Source organism: Pan paniscus, chromosome 15 (genome assembly GCF_029289425.2).
Source record: "Pan paniscus chromosome 15, NHGRI_mPanPan1-v2.0_pri, whole genome shotgun sequence".
In the NCBI taxonomy this organism is placed as follows: Eukaryota; Metazoa; Chordata; class Mammalia; order Primates; family Hominidae; genus Pan; species Pan paniscus.
The window spans coordinates 32,622,139-32,639,397 of record NC_073264.2 but is presented as its reverse complement, the minus strand read 5'-3'; the positions used below and the strand labels follow the sequence as shown (position 1 = coordinate 32,639,397).

At 39.9% G+C, this 17,259-nt stretch overlaps 1 protein-coding gene and 1 pseudogene across 12 annotated transcripts in view; one reads left to right on the top strand and one right to left on the bottom strand.

Annotated features, from left to right (window-relative positions):
• The window catches only part of HEATR5A (HEAT repeat containing 5A), a 129,183-nt gene extending 112,331 nt beyond the window's left edge, over window positions 1-16,852 (top strand). For 9 of the 12 annotated variants that reach the window (XM_055097455.2, XM_008974692.4, XM_034937393.3 and 6 more), the window contains 7 exons: window positions 311-438; window positions 1,452-1,599; window positions 3,146-3,418; window positions 5,774-5,998; window positions 12,583-12,737; window positions 14,533-14,746; window positions 15,025-16,852. In XM_055097455.2, coding sequence (XP_054953430.1) covers window positions 311-438; window positions 1,452-1,599; window positions 3,146-3,418; window positions 5,774-5,998; window positions 12,583-12,737; window positions 14,533-14,746; window positions 15,025-15,332 — 1,451 coding nt within the window. In that variant the 3' untranslated portion in view covers window positions 15,333-16,852. Of the gene's footprint in view, window positions 1-310; window positions 439-1,451; window positions 1,600-3,145; window positions 3,419-5,773; window positions 5,999-12,582; window positions 12,738-14,532; window positions 14,747-15,024 lie in introns of those variants that run through there. The other 3 variants (XR_010109794.1, XR_010109793.1, XM_063596179.1) reach the window with 2 other exon arrangements.
• LOC112437135 (small nucleolar RNA U3) lies at window positions 1,731-1,811 on the bottom strand (annotated as a pseudogene).
• Window positions 16,853-17,259: the final 407 nt, after the last annotated feature.

Here is a 17,259-nt window from a genome sequence, read left to right as displayed (position 1 = left end):
ATGTTGGTCAGGCTGGTCTCAAACTCCCGACCTCAGATGATCCGCCCACCTTGGCCTCCGAAAGTGCTGGGATTACAGGCGTGAGCCACCATGCCCGGCATAGATTATTTTTTTTGTACATGTAGATAGAAACAGACTATTAAGTGACTTGTCTTGTCATTTAATTGTTTAGTCTTAAATTCATTGTGATTTATTTGTATTACCTTTTTACTGTTTGTTTATATATCTTACCAAAATATAAGATTAATTACTTCATTTCATAAACTAATAATTTGAAAGAAGCCTCCTCCTCTTTTTTTGCTTTCCACAGGAATCAGCGTGGAATTTCTATGTTCCTTACGTTCAGATGCAACCATGGAAAGCATAACTGCTTGTTTACATGCATTGCAAGCACTTCTAGATGTACCTTGGCCCAGATCAAAAATTGGCAGTGATCAGGTGATTTATCTGGGGTTTTTTTTGTAAGGCTTCTGTAGTCTTTAAGGAAGAGAAACATGTTCAGGTTTCTATAGTTAACAGAAAGTAAACACACAGAAATTTTTTTTCTAAACCATACAGCCTCACAGCTAGGCCTCGGAACCAGAATGCCATAAGCATATGTGTTGGCCCAAAAACAATCATGCCTCTTACTCTGCCGCTTTTCTGTCTCTGCTTCTTTCTGCAATGATGGGAGGGTTCTATATTGCATTGTCCAGGACAGTAGCCACTAATTACATGTGGCATTTATTCTTTGTCTCTTTTTGCTTCTGCATACCCTGCTTTTTGTGTATATACCTGTATCTTATATTCCATTCCCCAAGAGAGAATCTAATGGGTTCATGTAGTTACAGTCCATTACAAAGTATTCCTGTTGGCTAAGTTCTCCCCCCAGGTCTTTTTAAGAGATTGCTGGCTAGCCTATAGGTGGAGTCAGGCACTAATATCTGACTTGGGTGTGGCCATGGGAAAAGGGTTCCTGTACAAAGTATGGTACTTCCCTTTGAGTGCTTTTCTCAAGGGCAAGTATGCATTGGGCAGATACTTTTGATATCAAGTTTTATCAAGTATATTACTTTTGTTATTGACTCTTGGATGTTAAGATAAGTGAGTAGTATAATTTCCTCTGCATAGACTGTCTATTATTTAAGTGTTTAATACTAACTTTTATTAGGTTTAAAGCATTAATCAGATTGAGACAGGGTTTCACCATGTTGGCCAGGCTTGATCTCGAACTCCTGGCCTCAAGTAATCCACTCACCTCAGCCTCCCAAAGTGCTGGGATTGCAGGCATGAGCCACTGTGCCCGGCCTCTGGAGTTGATTTAAAATGGAGCGTTACTTAACTTTATTGCACTAAAGCAATTTGTTACGTTCTGTTTTTCTGAATTTTGTCATGGCATTTAGCATTGGTATTTTTTACAAAAGAAATGTATAATTTCTAATACAGTGTCCTTTACATGATTTCCATGATAGGACTTGGGTATAGAATTGCTGAATGTTCTACATCGAGTAATTTTAACCAGAGAATCACCTTCCATTCAGTTGGCTTCACTTGAAGTGGTAAGGCAGATTATCTGTGCTGCTCAAGAACATGTGAAGGAAAAAAGACGAAGTGCAGAAGGTAAATGTTAACCTTTAATGCCGAGTTGATCAAATAGCATCATTCTTTTGTAAAGTATTATTTAATGTATCTATATAGTTTTGATAATCTTCTGTGTGTGGTACAAATAAAACATGTCTAGGCATGGCCTTATTTTACTTTTTGTGCTCTACACATTGAGAGAAATTTCCCTGGTAATAAACTATAGAAATGATCCCTGAAAGTAGAGTCTTTAGGCATGGCTTTATTTATTTATTTATTTAGTGAGACAAGGTCTCACTCCAGTTGCCCAAGCTGGAGTGCATTGGCACGATCTCGCCTCACTGCAGCCTCAACCTCCCAGGCTCAGGTGATTCTCCCACCTTAGCCTCCTGCATAGCTAGGGCTACAGGCACATGCCACCATGCCTGGCTAATTTTTTCGTATTTTTTATTAGAGACGGGATGTGGCCATGTTGCCCAGCCTGGTCTCTCGAACTCCTAGACTCAGGCAATCCACCCACCTCAGCCTCCCAGAGTGCTGGGATTACAGGCATGAGCCATCATGCCTAGCCTGGCATGGTTTTAAATCTTCTCATTCACCTCTACATGTTAGTTTAGATATTGTCAGTAGTTAAATTACTATTCTCTGGGTGAAATGAGAATTTTAACAAAACCTGGAAGAAATAAATCCCTTACACTACTAGAATACTTGCTTTAGCTGTGTTTACCAGCGTGCGTGGAAAGAACTTATGTTTGCAGATTGCTCATTTACAAGTCTAATATGGTATTGGAGAGTTTACCACTTAAGATTATAGTTGGCTACATATTATAGAAAACCCAATATAACAGTGGATTCAAACCCCAAAGATTTATTTGCTCATCTAAATAGGTGGCCAGAGATAGGCAGTCTAGGGCTGACATGGCACCTTCTTAAAGACATTAAGGATGTGACTTTCTGTCTTTCTGTCCAGCCACCATCGATACGTAAGGTCACATGGTAATTTCTGGAGCTCTAGCTATCAGGTTTACAGTCTTAACAGCAAGAAGGAGTTAACCAGGCAATATTGTAAGGCTGACAGGATTAAAAAGACTTGAGCAATTGCAATAGGAAGTCATAATAAAGATGATTACTTTTACCTTCATAACTTCTTTCTCCCCTCAGTCTTTAACACCCAAAATTTAGTCATTAAATGTATTTCCTGGCCGGGCGCAGTGGCTCATACCTGTAATCCTGGCACTTTGGGAGGCCAGGGCGGGTGGATAGCTTGAGGTCAGGAGTTCGAGACCAGCCTGACCAACGTGGTGAAACCTCATCTCTACTAAAAATACAAAAATTAGCTGGGCATGGTGGTGCATGCCTATAATCCCAGCTACTTGGGAGACTGAGGCAGAAGAATCGCTTGAAACTGGAAGGCAGAGGTTGCAGTGAGCCGAGATCATGCCATTGCACTCCAGCCTGTGTGACAGAGCGAGACTCTGTCTCAAAAAAATAAAATACATGTATTTCCTGTAACAGGATTTAACTAAATTGCCATCTACCAGAAGCAGAGCAAGCACAAAGTATTAAACACTTTTCTTTCTTTTAGTTGATGATGGGGCTGCTGAAAAGGAAACTCTGCCAGAGTTTGGAGAGGGAAAGGACACCGGAGGACTTGTGCCTGGAAAGTCTTTGGTCTTTGCAACACTGGAATTGTGTGTATGCATTCTAGTTAGACAGCTCCCAGAATTAAACCCTAAATTGACAGGTAGCCCAGGAGTAAAAGCTACGAAGCCACAGATACTATTAGAAGATGGAAGTAGATTGGTTTCAGCTGCATTGGTTATCCTTTCCGAACTTCCTGCAGTGTGCTCTCCTGAAGGTATGCTGTGGTATGTGATTGCTTGACTTGACCTAGAAGAGAAATGGTTTTAATAGATAATGGAGTCTAGTTGCTAATCTTTTTCTTTTTAAATGAATGCTGACCCAAACATTTGGGTATTGTCTTTAATCCTCTAAGATTAGGATTACATTTTAATAAATTGTTTTACTAAAAGTAAAAATATAGAGGGCCAGGCGCAATGGCTCACGCCTGTAATCCCAGCACTTTGGAAGGCGAAGGTGGGTGGATCACCTGAGGTCAGGAGTTCGAGACCAGCCTGACCAACATGGTGAAACCCCATCTCTACTAAAAATACAAAATTAGCCAGGCGTGGTGGCACATGCCTGTAATCCCAGCTACTCAAGAGGCTAAGGCAGGAGAATCGCTTGAACCCGGGAGGCGGAGGTTGCAATGAGCCAGGATCATGCCATTGCACTCCAGCCTGGGCAACAAGAGTGAAATTATGTCTAAAAAAAAAAGAGAGTGAAAATACATAGATAGCAAGTATTATAGATATGCTCTTCTATGATTGACAGTACTTCTGACCAGTCAGTGGCAATTATTAGTGCTTGGGCATGTTTTGGTATACAATTTCTAACAGACTTTTCCTGCCTCAGTGATGGCACAAGTTTGTCATTGTATCTGGTTCTGTTTGGAATTGACTCCATACTCTTTTTTGTTGTTGTTTTTGTTTGACACAGGTACTTTCTCTGTCACCTAGGCCGGAGTGCAGTGGAACAGTCATAGTTCACTATAACCTCAAACTCCTGGGCTTAAGCAGTCCTCCTGTCTTAGCCTCCTGAGTAGTTAGGACTCAGGCCTGTGCCACCATACCTGGCTAATTTTTTTTTTAAATTTTTTGTAGAGATGGGGTCTTGCTGTGTTGCCAGGCTGGTCTTGAACTCCTGGCCTCAAGTGATCCTCCTTCCTTGACATCCCGAAGTGCTGGGACTACAGGTGTGAGCCACCATGCCCAGCAAGTCCATACTCTTTAACATAGCATTTAAGGTTCTCTGTGTAGTTCTGCTAAGTCGTTACCTTTTTTCAGTTCCTTCTTTGCAAATCCTAAACCCAAGAGGCTTCATGTTTATCCTTGTTCTGTGCTATCGTGTCATTACTTGATCTGAAATGATCCTTATCTGCTTTTTAAAATTTTTCTTCATGGTTCAACTGCAGGCCTACCTCATGTATAAAGGCTTCCCTAAAAACTCTAGCTCATCTGAGTTTTGTTTTTTCATGTATATGCATGTGTTATTTCCATATGTAGGTCTGTAGCTTGTATCTGTCCTACAGAGGCATTATATGTAATTGATTATTACATATAAAAGAGAAATGTCTTGTTTCCAATTAAATTTTGTATATTCTGTGAAATCTAGATTATAGGTATTTAGTACTTAGTAGATGCTTCTTAATTGGTAAACATATTTCTGCTAAAGGTGTTTTTTTGTTTTTTGTTTGTTTTTTGAAATGGAGTCTTGCTGTGTCACCCAGGCTGCAGTGCAGTGGCGTGATCTCAGCTCACTGCAACCTCTGCCTCCTGGGTTCAAGCAGTCCTTCTGCCTCAGCCTCCCGAGTATCTGGGACTACAGGCGCGCGCCACCACACCCGGCTAATTTTTGTATTTTTAGTAGAGACAGGATTTCACCATATTGGCCAGGCTGGTCTCGAACTCCTGACCTCATGATCCACCCGCCGTGGCCTCCCAAAGTGCTGGGATTACAGGCATGAGCCACCGCACTCAGCCACTAAAGGTGTTATTTTTTTGTTAGTTGGTTGGTTTTTTTTTTAGATAGGGTCTCACTCTGTGCCCAGGCTGGAGGTCAGTGGTAGAATCTCAGCTTACTGCAGCCTCAACCCCCTGGGCTCAAGCAGTCCTCCCACCTCAGCCTCCTGAGTAGCTGGGACCACAGGCGCACACCACTATCCCAGCCATTTTTTTTTTGCAGAGATGAATTCTCACTGTGTTGCTCAGGCAGCATTGTGAATGTACTTAATGCCACTGGACTGTACACTAAAAATGGTTAAAATGGTAAATTTATGTTGTATATATTTTACCACAGTAAAAGATAAATAAAAATAAATTCATTTATCGACTGCCAAAGAAAACAAAAACAGCAAAAGCATAATGATATTCACACAATTTAAGCGTCATCTCCAGTTATAACCATCAAGATTTAATCCATCCGTAAAAATGTTAATAAAGCTACTTACATTATCTTAACAGTTATAATTCTTTATTAGAAATCATCTTTTAAAAACTAAAAATCTGACATTGTCTTACTCCTTGATGGTTTCTTTTTAGGAACCATATATTAGGTTGAAATCCAGTGTGTTTTTTAAAAATGTATCTTACAGGAAGCATCTCAATTCTCCCTACTATATTGTACCTCACAATCGGGGTCCTCAGAGAGACTGCTGTGAAATTACCTGGGGGCCAGTTATCTTCGACAGTTGCAGCTTCCCTACAGGCTCTAAAAGGAATATTATCTTCTCCCATGGCCCGGGCAGAAAAGAGCCGTACTGCTTGGACTGACCTTCTCCGAAGTGCCTTAACAACAATTCTTGACTGTTGGGATCCAGGTAATTGAGGCTATTTGGAAGCAGTTCAGTTTGTCTGTCTTAAAAAGTGAGAAGAAGAGTTTTTTGAGGATATTTTACTTGATCATATTTGGCCATATCACCTAGAGGAGACCATATTCAATACTATGTGTTTAGAGGATATGTATAAGTAGATAGATAGAAAATTGGCCGGGCGCAGTGGCTCACACCTGTAATCCAGCACTTTGGGAGGCCAAGTCAGGTGGATCACCTGAGGTCAGGAGTTCGGGACCAGGTGGGCAACATGGTGAAACCCCATCTCTACTAAAAATACAAAAATCAGCCGATTCTGGTGGCACATGCCTATAATCCCAGCTACCCAATGCTGTCTCAGCTACTCCACTGAGACAGGAGAATTGCTTGAACCCTGGAGGCGGAGGTTTCAGGGAGCCAAGATCACACCATTGCACTCCAGCCTGGACAACAGAGCGAGACTCTGTCTCCAAAAAAAAAAAAAAAAAAAAGAAAGCTGTGTTCTGGGGCCAGGCACGGTGGCTCACGTCTATAATCCCAGCACTTTGGGAAGCCAAAGCTGGCGGATCACTTGAGGTCAGGAGTTCAAGGCCAGCCTGGCCAACATGGTGAAACTCAATCTCTACTGAAAATACAAAAATTACCCAGGTGTGGTATTGCACACCTGTGGTCCCAGCTCTCGGAAGGCTGAGGCAGGAGGCAGGAGGATTGCTTAAACCCAGGAGGCAGAGCTTGTAGTGAGCCAAGATCGTGCCACTGCACTCCAGCCTGGGTGACAAAACAAGACTGTTGTCTCAAAAAAATAAAATTAAAAAGCTGTGTTCCGATTTTAACAGCATTAAGGTTTTTAAATGACAGGCATCCTATATTTTGACAGTGAAAGACCTTCGGATGTAATAGTGTGTTTAGTAAAAAATGTAGTATGATCCATGTCTAGCCAACGAAAGTTTTTAATACACACAGTATACTGAAAAGTACATAAGCCATACAAAAAGACCAATCTGGTTCACCATGCCAGCATTTACTAAGTGACTAGCCAAGTTATTCAGTTTTTCTGCACCTTAGTTTTCTTAGTAATAAATAAGGATATTATGTTGCAAGAAATTATTAGAGCAGTAACTTAATATGTGAAACGCATCTCACTTATTACCTGGCATATATCAATAAATGATAGCCAGTATTATTTTCAGCATCCATTAAAACTTGTTTTTCGTCGGGTGCAGTGGCTCACACCTGTAATCCTAGCTACCCAGGAGGCTGAGGCAGGAGAATCGCTTGAACCTGGGAGGCAGAGGTTGCAGTGAGCCGAGGCTGCAGTGAACCAAGGTCGCGCCACTGCACTCCATCCTGGGGCACAAAGCGAGACTCCATCTCAGAAAAACAAACAAACAAAAAAACTTGTTTCTCTTTTTTCTTATTTTTATGAGGTTTTTATTTTCACTAGTGTGTTGTAGTGATTATAAAAAGTCTTTAGACACAGTATGCATTTTCCCTGCCTTCCCAGTTTTGTTTATAAATGTCACAATTTGCCATATTTCATTTTACATATAAAATGTTTTCAACTGCAGTCAGCATTTATTGACCACCCACTTTGCCCAAAGTTGGGAATCTAGTGGAGTCTGGCTCCTATAAATTGCCGTAGGGTGTGATTATTACGTTAAGAATTTCCCAAAGGCAATAGTAATGTCTTAATTATCGCTGCATTTCTAGTACAATAAAAAAAAATTCTAACTGGTTTTTTTTTTTTTTAAATGGGAGTAATTAGTACTGTTTAAGTGAAATCAGGCAGAGTGTCACAAGTAGGATTAAAAGTACTCACCGAGAGGGAGTTTGGGGAGCAAGAAGTTTATTAAGAAACAACATCTGTGAAGGGAAGAGGGGAAGGCAATATTGGGCAAAAGAAGTCAAACTGTGACAGTTTCCCAACAAATCTCAGTAAATCTGTCTGAGGAGCTCTGGAGCCAGATTGCCCATCAGAGTGTCTTAACATATGACAGAAATGGCCTGGCCTTCAAATGTGGACTGCTCCAGGAAGGATTTGATCTCAGGTAAGACAGCCATCTCTAGCTGAGACTGATCCGGAAGGAGCTGACCCTTGATCACACTTCCCACAGCTGGGCAGCACATTCTCCCTTGAAGGGGATCTCTCGGTGCATCTCTGTATCCACCACTAGAGGCTTCTCAGAAGAGTCAACGTCTTAAAGGATTAGAAAGTTTTCTCCACATGGACATCATAGAAATGGATTCTAGGAATCGCTTGAACCCAGGAGGTAGAGATTGCCATGTGAGCCAAGATCGCACCTCTGCACTCCAGCCTGGGCGACAGAGCGAGACTGTCTCAAAAAAAAAAAAAAAAGAAATGGATTCTAGGTACAACAGTTTGACCAAAAACTTGGAGAATTAAATAGCTAGGGAAGGCAAGTAGAACAATGAGGGGGTGTGGATTTGGATGGAAGAGTGTATAAGAGTCGTGAATGGCGATTAGTAGGGAAAGAAATTAAGTTGGATGGTACATGGGGCCAGATTATGGAGGGTCTGGCATGATTTGGACTGCCTTTAATAGGCTGGACTGCCTTTAATAGGCATGTGGAATAATGAAACATTTTGTTGTGGTTGTTGTTGAGTTGGAGTCTCGCTCTGTTGCCCAGGCTGGAGTGCAATGGTGCAATCTCAGCTCACTGCAACTTCTGCCTCCCAGGTTCAAGTGATTCTCCTGCCTCAGCCTCCTGAGTATCTGGGATTACAGGTGTTCACCACCAGGCCTGGCTAATTTTTGTTTTTTTGTATTTTTAGTAGAGACGGTTTCACCATGTTGGTCAGGCTGGTCTCGAACTCCTGACCTCGTGATCCGCCTGCCTCGGCCTCCCAAAGTGCTGGGATTACAGACATGAGCCATCATGCCCGGCCGAAAGGGTTTTTTTGTTTGTTTTGAGACGGAGTTTTGCTCTTGTTGCCCAGGCTGGAGTGCAATGGCGTGATCTTGGCTCACCACAACCTCTGCCTCCCAGGTTCAAGCAATTCTCCTGCCTCAGCCTCCCGAGTAGCTGGGATTACAGGCATGTGCCACCACGCCTGGCTAATTTTTTTTGTATTTTTAGTAGAGATAGGGTTTCTCCATGTTGGTCAGGCTGGTCTCGAACTCCTGACCTCAGGTGATCCGCCCACCTTGGCCTCCCAAAGTGCTGGGATTACAGGCATGAGCCACCGTGTCTGGCCACGAAAGGGTTTTAAAAAGGAAAGTAATATGCTTGGATTTGCGTTTCTAAAGGTTCGCTCTTGGCAGCAGTGTAAAGAAGAAAGCCAAACTGTGGGAGATAAGATAATAATAGTATGGACAAAAAGGATTAAAATGATGAAAAGTAAAATGTTAAGCAGTTTTCAACAGAACTTACTGATAGTTTGATTTAGGAGTTGAAAGGGTAGGATGACTTGAACACTCGAATGTGATTAACAGAAATAACCAAGTGAGGGTTATTTCAAAAGTAGTCTGGGCTAGAGATACTTTCTGGACTATGTATGTATTTCGGAGCTGTCAGTGTAACCTATGGGACAATTGAAATCACCCAGCTTGAGTTTCTGGAGCATGAAGAGGACCAAAATCAAGGTGAGAGGAGATTCAGAAGATAATGTAATTACATAAGCCAATTTTTAATAAAGAGGGAGTGGTCAGCACTATAAAATACTGTCGAGAGGCCAAACAGTGTGGGGGATAGAGCTCACAGTGTTGAGGCACAAATGAGAGGTGTAAGGCATGGGAAAGATCAAGTATAGGCTTCTCTTCACAGGAAGAAGAGAAATAGCTAAATGGAAAGTGTAAGGTCAAGGGATAACTTTTTTTTAAGGTGACATTCAAGCATGAGTTCATACTTAACGGGGGAAAAAAAGGAGGTGGACATGGGGTTGGAGATAGAAGTATTAGAAAGGAAAGCAGCGTCCCTGTCTAGGCAGAAGGAATAAAATTTACAGCACATTTAACAGGATTGACCTCTGCCAATATGAGGAAAGAACAGCAGGTAAGGATGGAAAATAATATTATAGCTACAAATTTTTATGTTGAGGGCTGGCCAGTGTGGCTCACTCCTGTAATCCCAGCACTTTGGGAGGCCTTGGCGAGAGGACCGCTTGAGGCCAGGAGTTCAAGACCAGTGTGGGCAACATAACAAGATACTGTCTCTACAAATAATAATAATAATTCATGTTGAGGTTTATGATGAGCTTGCTTCTTTCATCTCACACACAAAAAAATGGGTTGTGTTTTGTTGTTGTTTTTGTTTTTGGATGTGTATCAGGGAATTAGGCTAGGACAGGATCTAGACTAGCTACCGCTACTAAGAGAAATTAAGGAGTTGGTCATGACAGGTTAAATGTTTCCTGCCCAACAAATTGCCTCAAAACTTAGTGGCTTAAAAGAGCAAACACATATTATATTATCTGACAGTTTCTGTGGGTCCAGGATTAGGAGCAGTTTAGCTATGTGGTTCTAGCTTAGGTTCTCTCATGAAATTACTGTCAAGGTGTTGGCCAGGGCTGCAGCTAGAGGATTCATTTCCAAGATGACTCATTCATATGGCTAGCTAAGTGAATTGTGCATCTATCCTAGGTAAAAGAGAGTAGGAATAAAGATATTTTAGAAGAAATGGTAAAAGGAACCCAGGAGAACTTTATCTTGCTGAGAATAAAGACATTTTCACTAAACAAATTAGCTGACTCTGTTGCAGTTTCAAGTTGCTATAGGTGGTTAAAAATAACTTTGCTGTAAGGGAAGCAGTATAGCATTATAGTTAACAGTACACTCTCTGTAATCAAACTTTCTGCCTTACTAATTGTGTGACTTGGACAAATGACTGAATTTGTGTTTCTTGTCCATAAAATGAGAGATATAAGAGTACCTACCTCATGATGCTGTTATGTTGATTAAATATTTAATGTATATAAAGTGCTTATAACACTGCTACATGTTAACTTTAAATATTAACTGTGTACTTATTTTACCTTAAAATCCCTCAGATGTCTTTTATAAAATAAATCCTATTCATCCATAAAATTTTGCTTTCACTGCTACTGTGCCTCTTGAGTATAGTCAACTCAGGTATTATCTCCTCAAGGCTTTCTCTGATCACCCAGGATAGGCTGTCCTGAGCTACTTTGAATGTTGTTTGTTTGTTTGTTTGTTTAAAGAGACAGGGACTTGCTGTGTTACCCAGGCTGGAGTGCAGTGTCTATTCACAGGCACGATCATTGTGCACTGCAGCCTTGAACTCCTGGACTCAACCAGTCCTCCCACCTCAGTGTCTCAAGTAGCTGGGACTATAGACACACACCACTGCTCCTGGTGTGATGTTTGTTTTGTTTTGTTTTGTTTTGTTTTGTTTTTATTGAGACGGAGTCTCCCTGTGCTGCCCAGGCTGGAGTGCAGTGGCGTAATCTTGGCTCACTGCAACCTCCGCCTCCCGATGTCAAGTGATTCTCCTGCCTCAGCTTCCCGAGTAGCTGGGATTACAGTCATGCACCACCACATCTGGACAATTTTTATATTTTTAGTAGAGACCGGGCTTCGCCATGTTGGCCAGGCTGGTCTCGAACCCCTGACCTCAAGTGATCCGCCTGCCTCAGCCTCCCAAAGTACTGGGATTACAGGCCACCGCACCCAGCCAGCTTTTTAATATATTTTTATATGCTTAAACCTTATCACTAGTTGAAAGTCTTTGCTTCTCAGCTTATAGTGTATCTTCTCTATAAGATGTATTCTCTGTGCCTAAAAGAGGGCTGGCACACAGTGTTTCTTAAGTCTTGTTGAATGAATGTGACCAAAACTACTACATATGTATGTCATTTCTTCATAAGTATCAACCCATTCTTAAACAATTTAAATATTTGAATTTGCTACATCTTTCTTTTTTGAATAACAGTGATTTTTTTCCACAGTAGTTTCATTAAAATTATTTAATGAGAGTATGACTAGAAAATAAAGGTAGATTACTTCTAATAGAAAATTCCTTCAAATGATTGTGGCCTACACAGCTGTTGTTTTTCTCTACTCTTGAGAAATCATATTTGTAAAGTGCTAACGTATTTTCACTTGATACATGTATTATAAAAATACTTTAACAAAGAGAAAATAATTGTGCAAGCATTTCTGTGTTGCTTCACAGTAAAAATAATTAACATGATAAGTAGCATATACTGAGCGTCATGTGTAGCATACTATTCTAAATGCTTCACATGGATTAACTCATTTAATCTTCACAACCCTATCAATGTGAGTACTGCTGTTATTCCCATTTTACGGATGAGAAAACTGAAGATGGAGTTAGATGTCCAAAGTCACACAACTAATAAATATATATTCCTAGTAAATGTATGTATTTATTTACTGATGTCTTAACCTTTAAAGATTATAATTACTTTGGTAGTTCTTAGCTCTAGAATTACTTATAATGCACATCTTAAAATGTACCTTTGCCAGGGTTCTTAGTCAGCGTTCATTGTATCTGTTGTGTACACCAAACTGTTACTACCAAACTGAAGACAGCTTCACACAGGTATATAAAGCAGTAAATATGATCTGTTTCTAATAGAGCATTTCTCTTTAGTTGATGAAACACACCAAGAACTTGATGAAGTCAGTCTACTTACTGCTATCACAGTGTTTATTTTGTCTACCAGTCCAGAAGTAACTACCATCCCATGCCTTCAGAAGCGCTGTATTGATAAATTTAAAGCTACTCTTGAGATAAAAGATCCTGTGGTAAGTGTCTTTTAGCAGAAAGATGTACGTAATAGGACAATGGCTAGGCCTTTAGAAAATTTTCTGTGTGATTTTGTTGGCTCCAATAGGAAGTATTAGACTACAATTTTTTTATTTTCAGATTTAAGATTAATTTCTATTTCAGGAGTGACAAGGCCAAATAACAGTAGTCTTGTTCTTCAGCCCTAAGGGTAGAGCATAGTGGCAGAAGAGGAAATGTTAAGAAACTGAATTTGAAGTGGAGGAATCTTAAGATCGATGTAGAACTGGAACTTTATAAGGGACTTTTATAAGATACTTTGTAGCATATTATAGTGGATTTTATTTAAAAAAAAAAAAAAGAAAAAAAAAGAAAAGGAGGCCAGGCACTGTGGCTCATACCTGTAATTCCATCCAGCACTTTGGGAGGACGCGGTGGGCAGATTGCTTGAGGCCAGAAGTCCGAGAGCAGCCTTGCAGCATGGTGAGAATGCATCCCTACAAAAAATACAAAAATGAACCTGGTGTGGGGGAGCAGGCCTGTAGTCCCAGCTGCTCTGGGGGACTGAGGCAGGAGGATCACTCGAGCCTGGGACCTTGAGGCTGCAGTGAGCCACGATCATGCCACTGCACCGCAGCCTGGATGACAGAGCCAGACGCTGTCTCAAAAAAAAAAAGACTCCAGCACATACCTTCAGTAATATGAATGTGAAATAACAGGACCCATTCCAAAAGCAATACACACAAATTTATCCCATTCTTTTATGTCCCCTTCATTTGCTTGAGTAATGTCCTATTTTTTATGTGCCTCTAGGTGAGTTCATAGCCAATGATCACACATGTATCTACTCCTGAAGATACAGGAACCAGATTTTCTGTCAGAAAAAATAATTATTAAAATACCATTACAGTTAACTCAATAAAAGTTTATTTATATCTTTGATGTATAGTCATTTCCTTTTATCGTCTGTCCTGTTGCCTGCTGCCTGCAGCAGCTTTGTATAGCAGTCTCCAAGTCGGGACTCCGATGACACATTAGTATGGTCCAGACGTTCCATGAAACACTCAGACCATGACATTTGAACATCAAATACATCATTTTTGTCTAAAACATTTTCTGAAATCAACAAAATATCTTTCAAGGTTGTATGTGTTTTGTTTTGGGTGTTTGTTTTGTTTTGTTTTGCTTTCTACCCATAAAAATGTTAGGAGGTTGGGCACGGTGGCTCATATCTGTAATCCCAGCACTTCGGGAGGCCAAGGCAGGTGGATCACTTGAGGTCAGGAGTTCGAGACCAGCCTGACCAACGAGGTGAAACCCCGTCTCTACTAAAAATACAAAAAATTAGCTGGGTGTGGAGGTGCATGCCTGTAGTCCCAGCGACTCGGGAGGTTGAAACAGGAGAATCGCTTGAACACAGGAGGCAGAGGTTGCAGTGAGCTGAGATCGCACCACTGCACTCCAGCCTGGGCACTCAAAAAAAAAAAAATGTTACAGGAGGGGTTTTGGTGGTGTTTTTGTTTTTTACATTATAGAGAAAGACATGACGGGGAAAATGGGAATTAGACAAAAGAAGAAAAATTAACCACTCAGCTTTGCTTCCCTGTTTACCTATATGCCTCTTTCCCATTCCAAACTGTCACAACCACTGTTAGCATAGATGTTTGATTACCTGTTGGCCCTTGGACTTTCAAAATTAAAGACAAATTAGAAATAAATTTAAATACCTTCACTACTTTAAAAAGCAAAGAGTCCTCAGGGGCTTTTTAAAAATTTATTTATAGTATTTGCTATTCTTTTCTCTTACCTTATTAGGTACAAATCAAGACCTACCAGCTCCTACATTCCATCTTTCAGTATCCAAATCCAGCTGTTTCCTACCCATACATTTACTCTTTAGCATCCTGTATCATGGAAAAACTGCAGGAAATAGACAAGAGAAAACCTGAAAACACTGCTGAGCTTCAGATCTTCCAAGAAGGCATAAAGGTCTTAGAAACACTGGTTACTGTTGCTGAAGAACACCATCGTAAGTGTCAGCACTAAATTCATACTCAGTCTCAACAAAAATCAGAATTTTACTGTTATTTAAATTGCAAAACATTCAGTCACATTATGTCTGTATTTCACATTCATTGAAAGGTGTTATGTTAATCCCAAGTATTGATATTATTTAGTATTAATTTAGAAGAGATTGGACGAATTGTTTTCTTTAGTGGGGAAAAATGTATACAGATCAAGTGCATTTGCAGGCTTTTGTTAGAAACATTTATGTCCCTGAACTTATATTATTTGTTTACTTTCTAGGCTCTCAGCTGGTGGCCTGTCTTTTGCCCATCCTCATTTCCTTCCTTTTGGATGAAAATTCTCTGGGATCAGCAACTTCCATAATGAGAAATTTACATGACTTTGCTCTACAAAATCTCATGCAAATTGGACCTCAGTATTCATCTGTTTTTAAAAGTTTAGTGGCTTCTTCTCCAGCCCTAAAAGCCCGACTTGAGGCTGCTATAAAGGGCAATCAGGAAAGTGTCAAAGTCAAGATACCAACATCTAAATATACTAAGAGTCCTGGAAAAAACTCAAGCATCCAATTAAAGACCAGTTTCCTCTGATTTTTTTTTTTTTTTGGAACAGTAAGCACCTTAATGTAATACTTGATCATTTCCTTTGGTGACAAAAGGGACATTTTAGACACAAGTGCCCTTAGAGGTCTAGTTGATTGTTTTACCTTAAATAGCTGTGACTCTTCAGAGTAACAGCATACTTAACATTTTTGTGTGTGTGTGTGGGGTTTGTGTTTTGTTTTGTTTTGTTTTTCTATTTAAAAAGACAATGGAGCTAACTTACCAGGAATTTTAAGAAAGTGCTAAAGAACTAAACTTACTAAACAATCCACTGCTTTAAAAATGAAATGAATTTCTTCTAACAGTCCATACATATGTGGTATACTTAATACTGTGACAGATATAAATATGACTCTAGTGTAAATTATCTGCACTAATATTGTATCCCAATTGCTGATTTAAAATTCTGCTTTGGCCAGGCACAGTGGCTCATCCCTGTAATTCCAGCACTTTGGAAGGCCAAGGCGGGCGGATCACGAGGTCGGGAGTTTGAGACCAGCCTGACCAACATGGTGAAACCCCGTCTCTACTAAAAATACAAAAATTAGCCGGGTGTGGTGGCGCACACCTGTAATCCCAGCTACTCAGGAGGCCGAGGCAGGAAAATCGCTTGAACCTGGCAGGCAGAGGTTGCAGTGAGCCAAGATTGTGCCACTGCACTCCAGCCTGGGCAACAGAGTGAGACTCCATCTAAAAAAAAAAAAAAAAAATTCTGCCTTATTCAGTAATTGTATTAAACTTTCTCTGATTTCTCCAAGAAGATAAAATGATTGGAGAGCTATTTAGGAAACCTGGTCTAGGATTATCCAGTATACAATAGTACAAATTACTTACAGCCTTACAGTGCGACATAAGATTTGGTGTCTATATCATGGTTTTCCACCATCTTTTGGTTTAGTTTATATTGGGTTCAGAAAATGAGTCTTACTCATTTTAAATAGAATAAGCCATCTCCACTATTTTTCAAATGGATTTTTCTGTTTACCTCTGTTCTTACCAATTTTGTTCATTTTCATTTGTGGCAAACATTTGTATCAATGAGTTTTAACCTAGGTTCATATCTACATTGTATTTAGATCAACTATGGGTTTATATAAATGCCAAATTTAGTACAACAAATTTAGGTCATCAGGTGAATACAAGTATTTTTTTTAACAGGAAACATATTTTATTATAGAAAAAAGATTAATGATAAAGTCATATTGGTTGAAAAATATTTTTTAACTGTGTTCATGATTGTTGATTCTCCTTCTACTTCAGTGTTATACTGTGTGAATGAAGCACTGTGTCAAAACAGAGCATTTCCCTGTTAAAAATTACAAACCGAAGTGATAGAGGCATGTCAGAATTGAGAAGACATTTTGAAGCAAGAACAATGTGATGTACCTATTTTATTATGTTTGTATATAAATACTATTGTAAATTGTTCAGAGTGAAAACATTCGACAAACTCTAACACTACAATCATTTTTTCTAAATTACATAAATAAAGCTAATTTTCATTATCATTCTTGTATTTTTAAATTATTTTACCAACAAAAGATGGCAGGTTGGTTTCTCTCACATGGATTCCAGAAAATCAGCCTTTTTTCTCAGAAGAGCCCTTTCTTTGGAGTATTATTTGTGATGGTTTAGATTATCTGTCTCTTCCTAAGTGTCTCTAGGCATTGAGTGTATATTTATTGTTCCCTTTACCTAAAATGTCCTTTTCTCTCCTGTCTTCTGTCTGGTGATTGCCCACTCCTTTTAGGCCTGGCTTAAATATCACCTTTCCTTGGTAACTCTCCTTAACACTTCTTAACTTCCTCTTACACCAATTTAACTGCTTCCTCATCTGTGTTTCCATAGTGCTTAATACATTCTTGTATGCATAAAAAATCACATTGCAATTTGTGGTTTGTTTGTTTGTTTGTTT